The 9,155-nt window shown below is 39.0% G+C and overlaps 1 protein-coding gene across 2 annotated transcripts; it reads right to left on the reverse strand.

Annotated features, from left to right (window-relative positions):
• Window positions 1-1,772: 1,772 nt before the first annotated feature.
• Window positions 1,773-8,058, reverse strand: LOC130539274 (ras-related C3 botulinum toxin substrate 3). 2 transcript variants are annotated; one of them, XM_057057506.1, is made up of 6 exons: window positions 7,875-8,058; window positions 6,636-6,707; window positions 5,827-5,944; window positions 5,018-5,080; window positions 4,392-4,551; window positions 1,773-3,450 (listed from the first exon to the last, which is right to left on the reverse strand). In XM_057057506.1, exons 1-6 carry the CDS (start codon window positions 7,907-7,909, stop codon window positions 3,320-3,322), a joined length of 579 nt encoding a protein of 192 aa, XP_056913486.1. In that variant the 5' UTR covers window positions 7,910-8,058; the 3' UTR covers window positions 1,773-3,319. The 2 variants fall into 2 exon arrangements, with proteins under 2 accessions (XP_056913486.1, XP_056913496.1); XM_057057516.1 differs by lacking the exon at window positions 5,018-5,080.
• Window positions 8,059-9,155: the final 1,097 nt, after the last annotated feature.

Raw genomic sequence — 9,155 nt, forward strand, 5'->3', positions numbered from 1 at the left:
TTTTGACCACACATTTTTACCACGGTACCATATCACACATGTCCAAGGCCATGTGGGTGCAGAGGGTTCTTTGACTACCTTGGAGCGGTTCTCAGCATACTCAGAGGCGCCTAGGCGTGATTAGCCTAACTTAACCATATAAAGCCTGACACATCAAAAAATAGCCAGAAAATTCTAATTTTTTGGAAATGAGATGTTTATTGAACCTTTTAACAAAATCCCAATTTTTTTTTATTTTGTTTATGACATTTTTTTTGTATCAAATATGATACATTAGGCGATTTTGGCAACTTTTAGCTCACAACTATGTTAACTTTAGACACAAAAACAAAGTTTGCCCATAACATTTTGACAATATAGAACATGAACAACATTTTTCTCTTTGGTTTTTTTGCATAGCACTTTTTAGCACAAGAGGCACACTGCAGCCTCTTTTACGGGGTGGTGTTGGAGTTGGTTCTGGAGAGGACAGTGTCTGCCACACTTGATTTTGGTTTAGAAAAAAGAGACGTCTCAGAATCTCGCGTATCAAATATGATACAAACGGCTTTAAAGGGTTAAGCAGATATTACACATTCTTGTTTTGTTTTCCTTCTTACTAAACATGCTTACACATAGACCCGTTCCCACACTCCACTTTCCCAATTTTAATCCTTCCCGTATTACCTACGAAACTACTCTCTTCTACTTTCATTAGAATGGAAATAACATAATAATGCAATTTGCGATATTTCACATCTCCCACCACTGATTGGCAGTGCTGCATTTGAAAATGAAGCTCCCATCCCCTGCATGATGGTCAGTGTAATTCCTCCGCAGGAACATCTGCATGTCCCTGACGTGTCCATTTTCTGTACCTGGGTCAGTCCTCAGCCGCTGTGGACAGTCTCCAATGCGCATCACAGTATTTATGAAATAATCAGCTATTACCTTGGGATTGCTGTTAGTTCTGTAGGCCTCCATCCACATTATGTGGTGACTAAATCCATCAATGCAGCCGTTAATTGCAGTGCCATAGGGCTTCAGTTTATCGTAAGAATCCAGGTGCCATAAGGCGTTGGGGCCTCTCGAGGTGTACTGACGGCACGGAGATGCCGTGCTCTGTGGAGTTCGACTCGACTGGATCAACTTTCTAGATCCAGAATCTTCATTATCAGTTTGTTGTTTGTTGAGACACAATGAAACCCCTCTGAATGACCTGTTGATGCATCCAATGATAAACCTGTAGTTGACCAGTTCCAGCAATTTCCCCCTCCAGAAAAGCAGCAATATTCTCCAAGTCTGACTGGTTCTTTCGCGGGAAAAGCTGCACTTTCTTGCTTATTCTTTTTAAAGTCCTGATACTTGTGATAATGTGATGCTGATGTGCCAAAAGATTAGGTATCTCCTTGTTTGTGAACCCTATCGTAAAATACAACTGAAACTACTCCACAGTCCTCAGTTTAAGAAGAGTCTCCAAAAGCAGCAGGTTTGAATAGTAATCGCTTTTTTCCTCATTACTAATGACTTTATTCTCATTACTAATGGCTTTAATCTCGTAAATAATGACTTTATTCTTGTTACTAATGACTTTAATCTCGTATATATATTTTTTTTATGTGGCCCTAATACTCCGTCATACCGCCATACTTGTAGTTTATCAGTTATTGTATTTTTAAAAATATTCTAATGTATCTAGTATTCTAATGTCAATCTGGTCAGTCAAATTGTTAAAAAGTCTGGTCTTATTGTGGTCAGTTGAAAACATGCAGTTCAATGAAAACAGAAATCCATAATAGGTTACATATACATTTGTATTTAGTATACAAAAATGAAATATTTCACTACATGGACCCATGAAGTAATAAAAATAAGACAGACTGTTAGAGCAAGGATACAAGCCATCCTACATTACATACATACACATTCCTTGCATTTCATCTTATAACCTGTCTGAAAAATTACAGTGGGTCAAATAACCAGAACTTCCATGCAAAAGCAGACTGACTGTTTCTCAGCTACATCCACATCTTAGGCAAAAAACATGATTTCAACCACACAGTTTGCTATGTCAATCAGACAGTTTGATGAATTGGACTGTGGTGCTGCATCTTGTAACTCAAGGGAGACAGAAAAACGACGGGTCTGCAACCACAGAAATGCATTTTCATAAAGGTGCAATCAGTGCCATTTGTCGTTGTGACAAACTGAAAGAACCCTTTATTGTACACTGTTAGCATCACTTCTAAATTCAACAGGAACAGCTAGAATTCCTTTATTGTGAACTGTTTAAGCACTAAATATTAAAGTACATATAGATATTGATAATGTATTTCTTTAAGAAGAATTATTATGTAACGTCATTAAGATTTTTTTTTTAATTCCTTGTGAATGAACTACACTACAAGATGAACTGGTACCATACTTGACAGGAATCTTGGCTTAAATCAATGCTGTGTTTAGGGACTACCCCAATTGTCAAACTATGAAATGTGTTGAAACTGACACTTATAAACGCGTGCGCACACATACTCACACACACCCACACATACATATACACACGTAAACAATTGGACAGTTTAAGACAGAACTTATTATAAGATCCATGCAAGCTCCTCCACCATGAGACACAGAACTGGGCAAAGTTATTACATCCCCCGCCTTTTGGCATGCTCATCTGTTCACAGTTTCAAACTCTCGATTACTATCAGATGTATGTAAGAAAATTATCACATTTTTCACATTGAGAGAAAAAGAAAGCCTAGTAAAAATTTAGAAATGCTTACGTACTTTTCTAAAGTTCAATTGTTTGATCACATACTGTGTCATAGGCTTCACATTACAGGAGAAAGAAAAAGATCAAATGTTGATTACCAACAACAGTTCTTTATTACTCTGTATGATTGGCAAAATGTGCAAATTACAATTAATGAAATGTGTTTATAAATTTTAATCCTCACTCTTCTAAAAGCAATGATTTAATACTTGTCAATCATATACATTGTGTAGAATAGAATAAAATGCCCTCATTACATCAGGCAGTGAAACAGGTGTTGATCGATTGTAAAGTTTCAAAATTTCACTTTTTGTTTAGACAACACTGTAAAATCAAACAAGCATGACTGAGAAAATCAAGACAGTATTAAGACAATGCCTTACCAACAACTTCAGTCAATCAGTTAATGAAAAAAAGATCTTTGCCAAAATTAATTTGAAAAAACATGAATATAAAGAAAGTAATCTCAGCAATGCACGCTTAGACTTGCCATTTTCAGCGGTCATCTTCTCAGAAGTAGTGGTTATTCTTGATGGTGATGTGGTGAGTACTAATGGTTTTTCCTCAGAACATGGTACACCTTTTACCCCTCTTCTTCACTGGTGGAGGGCACAGCACAGCTCTGATAGCCTCATCGAATACCGTTTTCAGGCCCCGCTGGGTGAGTGCAGAACACTCCAGGTATTTTACGGCACCTGGCAAAAGCAACAAAAATTTAATGCTGCTACAGTCAGTGCTCAAACATATCAATTCAGAATAAGACAGCATGTAATGTTTACAATAATGTTAACATCATGTGACCAGAGAAGTTCTATCAAAAATCACAAATGCAGGAGGAGATCCTCATCATCAACAACTTTATATTTGTATTAGCTAGCCTATTGTTGCAGCTTCAGGGACTCTGTAAAGCGCCTAGAAACAATTGATTGATTGATTGATTGACTTCTACTACTATTACTACTACTACTAATAACAACATCCTGTCCTATTCCTGTACTGCTTTTGATGTGTGTTTAAGAATATAGACAAAATGACCTTATGTAGGCTCCAAGGTAGTTTTCTATGTCAACTGGACTGGGTTTCTTCACTAGGTGAACGACCCGACCAACGACCCTGCTAACGACTCTCAGGTGACCACCCAGATCATTAGCATGCAGATGGTCCACAGGGGCTATATATTTTCAAGCTCTCTTCCCAGCGATTTCAGAACTGAAGAAGCCTTCTGGATAGAAGGCGAAACGTCTTCAAGAGAAGAAACCCTGTCCAGTTGACATAGAAAACTACCTTGGATACAATGACCTGGATGATTGAGAATCTACACAGACAACTTATGTAGGCTAAAATAAACGCAAAATATTAATCAAAGTTATACAATAAATTGTGCTTATAGATAATTCTACCACAAAATGGAACAAAATAACACTGTTTTGTCCATTACATTAAATTGACATTGATTTGTTCTACTTACACTTCTACTGTTCCATTACACACAATCCTGGCTAAGATGGCATGCATCCCATTTTATAAAGGTGCCCGACTTTTACATTTGAGTGGTCTGTTATTAAAAGGCTACTAGTGTATCATTAACCACTAGGAAAAATAAAAGCCGTTGTTCACATGGCAACCACAGTCTCACCAATTTCTCTTGCCATGGCAAGGCCTTGTGGGTAAGTGATTGGGGAGAGCTTCTTGTCTCGCAGCCTCTCAATGGTGTCCTTGTCATCACGAAGATCCAGCTTGGTGCCCACCAGAATGATAGGTGTGTTGGGACAGTGGTGTCTCACCTCAGGATACCACTGAGGCACCACACACAAATTCAGAGCCATATAAATAGAACAAAGTCATTGAGAGAGGAGAAAGACAGCAGTTAGCAGGTTGCTTAGACAAAATGCTGAACGCCTTTAGAGCATTACTATCAGACATAATTGCTTAGTCACAAAACAGCCTTAGGCACACTTACAAATGTCAGAGAAGGACTAAGACTCTGCAGATGAAGGCCAGACCTTCAGGAAAATTGTGATTTGGTCGAAGAGCACCTCATGATGCTCAGAAGATCAAACCACTGTCAGCCACTGTGCCTCCCTCTGCAGAATGTTTAGGCCTGTTCAGACCTCGCCTCACAACAAGTCAGCAGATCCAAACTCAGACTGTTGGAAGCCCGAGGTCTGATCAAGTGGTAAGGGAAACCAGGCAGAGCCATAGATGTGCCTCCTTGTGGTCAGACTCGGCGTGTAGGGGGGGGTGGTCAGTCAGCTTACTGACCTTAGCTCGGACGTTCTCAAAGGAAGCCGGGCTGACCAGGGAGAAGCATATCAAGAACACATCCTGGGAGAGACCAGAGAGATGACTGGTTGCAAGCAAAGTCTGTGCAAAGGTATGAATTTCTATGGCAACAATAGTTCCTAAAAGATAAAAAGTCACGTGATAAAGTAAAAATGTCTTTATGGTTCAGATTATGGAAACAACACCTTTGCCCCTAGTTGGTTTAACCAGTTAGGGGCAATTGGTGATGTTTACATTTAAAACTATATGATATTCCTGTTGTTCTTCTTTCCTGTATCAAATTCTGCATTTATATAATACTGAACATGGTGCTTTCATGTATAGATGCAAAAAGAAATATGCTTGCAATTGTTTTGTTTTCTATTCACTGTTCAGAGGCACTGTATAAGCAGCTTTGTAATTTGAGTGACTTTTGGAGCCTTCAGTTCATTAAGTCATGTTATAGTAATCATCATATAGTCTTTAAGTGCATAATATTACACTAAATTACTGCCTCAGCAAGATTAATTTTTATCAAATCTGTACAATTGCCAACTATTTCAAATGAAAGCCAATACATTAATGGTGGAAAGACTACCTTCATTATTGAGGTATTAATCAGCATTTTGTTTGGTTTAAAAAAATTACATCTGAACTTACAAATTGATATAATCATTGTCAGGATGCTTGCTAGAAAATCCCTGCTAAAAATGAAGTATGTGACCACACAGAGAATGCAAATGCTTACTTTAAAGGTAAAATACATTAATTTTAGAGCAGCTCATGTGTGAGTGAAGAGCATTGAATACCGTCTGTGGGTAAGAGAGTGGTCTCAGTCTATCATAGTCCTCCTGTCCTGCTGTATCCCAGAGGCCCAGGTTTACTGGTTTCCCATCAACCATGACATTGGCAGAGTAGTTATCAAAGCTGAAATAACACAAAGTATAACACCGAGTCAACTATAGTTTTAAATGTAAAACCTTTTTCTTCTAAATCATCATGGGTGCTAATTCGTAACCTTTATCAAGTTCATTTCCACTTGTGCAGATAAGACCACATCAACAACAATTTCTGTTTTGGTCATTGCTGTTTTCACTCATTTCCAACATTTTCAGCCTTCTGGCTCGTCCCCAGATCTTTATCAATATGATGTCTGGTGGTGGAAATATTACCATTAAATTTGAAGCAAAAATCTTCAAAACAAATTGTTAGGTAGAAGTGCTGACAAATCGTAATTCCCCAACATTCTGAGAGCAGCTAGTGGATTTGATCTATTAATATGTTTGTAATCTCTTTTTAAATTCATAATGGGTTTTAATATTTCAGTTTTTGCATGGTTTAAATGCTGCAGCTCTGTATTCGAATACCAACTCTACAGAAATAGCATAGCCTTGTCTACACTTCATATTCCCCTATCCGTGGTCAGTGGTGGTAGCTATTTTATATGCACATTAAGGACTTCAAATAAGGTGCATATTCAAATATACTTTATTTTTCTCAGAACTAACTAGTTTGTTTACTGAATCATGAAAATACAGCATAATCGTCAGCACTGCCCACATTTATGTTTCTCTGCATCAAATAGCTTTAAAAACATGTGAAATGTGTTTTTACTCACACAGTGGGGATGTATTCACCAGGGAAGGCATTGGTGGTGTAGCTTATTAGCAGACAGGTCTTACCCACAGCCCTGAAGAGCAGAAGAGCAGAGGGTGTTAACACAGCCACACTTGTCTACTAACCCAATTGTAATCTAGGTGTGTAAAAAAAAAAAAGCCTTCTGGTCCCTTTCTCTGCCACACTAATATTGGCCTACATTCATTCATATTGCCTTCAGGACACAGTAGGACCTTATGACACTGCATTTCCCTCTCTATCCGTGCAAACATACATGCACATAAACAGAAACACAAAACCTCTACTGTGCCCCACAAGCAGACCTAACAGTGTACTGATCCTCCCTGGACTGGTAGCAGGTGTGTGGTAGTATAATCAAATACATAGAAAATTATGGCTGTCATCCAACATTGTTAGAAAATAAGATTGAACAACCTACAGATGTGTTCCTTTCTTTCTTAGCAACAATAAAGGTGACAAAATGTGAAATTGAATCTGAAGACATTTCACTCGCAGATGGCAAATACACTTGTTTGGGGCGTCCACGTTTCGCTTAGATGATTAAATATCTATTTTACAGTAAAATAGATATTTAAAATAAAATATAGAGTAAGATTTTTACTCTATATTTTATTTTGGATGTCCAACCAGTGAGAATCAAGAATCCGCCAGTTCTTCCTTCATGATTACATCTTGCCTTTCAAAATATGTAAAAGAAATGGACGCTCATGAAAAAGGCTCTCTAGAAAATAACAGTATTTAGCCAAACATGACATCGGGGAGTGTCACTGGCGCGAATGACCTCTAACATACAATAATTTAATTTAGATCACTGTTGCAAAAAGTAATTTACGCACGAGCATTTGGGTTCATGGCGCATTTCATTGTAATTACATCTGAAAGCAGTGTGAGCAAAACGAGGACAGCGGGGCCCGTCACACGGCCAAATTTCTTAGTGTGCATCAGCACTTAAGCCTCCCTCTGGTGGCCTATGAGGCGGGGAGATTCTCACATCCCCACAAGCTCTCTGCATCTACCCTCACAATGGAATCAGTCGGATTGCACCAGATGCAAATGCAAGACAATGAAAGAAACCAGCAATCATTAAAAATACACAGGACAAAAAACGAAAATGATCCCGTTTTGTCCGACGCAACATTCTTTCATCATCCATCCCTCTGTGGGCACCTCGCCGACAAGAGAGACAACCAGCTCCCGCTTGGGCTCTGTCAATGCTTACCCGTCGCCAACCACCACACATTTGATAGCTTGCATTTGTCCAAGAGCTGGAACCTTCCGTGAAACCGGCGGTGGTCTTTAAATTAAAAGGTGATATCTGTACTGACGATAACGGACACGGGCAGGAGGGAGGGCCAGTACACTCGGCAATCGAGCCGCAGTGAAAGGGGTTGATGACGGACAGTTCCGAGTATGTCCGGAAACTACCGAGTGTATTTAAAGGGACAAAGATCAACGTCTGTGAAGTCGTCACGTCACTTCATATGCACCAGCCATTGCTCAACTCAAATACTGCACAACAGCCATATTTCATCCACCCCTCCGCTTTCTACCGCTTTTACATCAACAGTACCATGACAACAGATGTCAATTTAAATCTTAAAGTCAGAGCTATTATCAGAATAATAGGTTCATGTCACCTAGGAAGCCAGGACCCATAGCTAACGGGATAAGCTGTTGTCAATGATTACTCGATTTCGAAATTTGTAAAATGTATTCCGGAGCAAATAGTTGGTAATGCTGTTTTCCACTCCTGTACTGTACTTGTTTTATTTTACCGCAAACGATGAAGGTTGTAGATGTGCTGGTACTGAAGAAAAAATGTTTTAATGTTTTCATTACACCTGGGTCAAATACACATTGTATTAGGCAAATGTAAAACCATGATCTCCACAACAGTAATGGCCACCAGCTCATTGCAGGGCAGCATTTTGCTAAAGGGCATAGCTTTCCTGCTACAGCACACCTTCCAAATTTTGTCCACAACCGAGGCTTGAACAAACAACTCTCTGCTTCTTAGCCCCGTCCCCATACAGCCTAATGCTATCAGCACCCCATGTAGTGGAACCAGCTTCCTGTCCAGGTACGAGAGCTACTTGCTGCTATAGGCCTTAGCTATGGGTACAGAAACATGATCCACTGACAGGCTTCTTTGACTTCATCATTTAACAAAGACAAATGTCTTTCTTCTACACTTCAAATTTTGTAGGTTACTGTTTAATGTCATTCAGTAATTCTTCTTCTTTCTCTGCATTTATCTATAATCACTGACTCCATAGTTGTGCAGTGACCTATATCTGTGTCTTCAGTATAACTAATATAATCTAAGATGCATTTTATGTGTCTCTTTTTCTTCCCCTGTCCTATATCCCCTTCTTTATTCAGCCCAGGGTTCTTATTGGAGCCTGGTTCTGCAACATTTCTGCCCAAACTAACAACACTATCGTCATCATATATACTTGTATGAAAAAAAGTCTGATAGAGACACAGTATGCATGTGGGG

The sequence above is a fragment of the Takifugu flavidus genome, chromosome 1, assembly GCF_003711565.1.
Source record: "Takifugu flavidus isolate HTHZ2018 chromosome 1, ASM371156v2, whole genome shotgun sequence".
Lineage (NCBI taxonomy): Eukaryota > Metazoa > Chordata > Actinopteri > Tetraodontiformes > Tetraodontidae > Takifugu > Takifugu flavidus.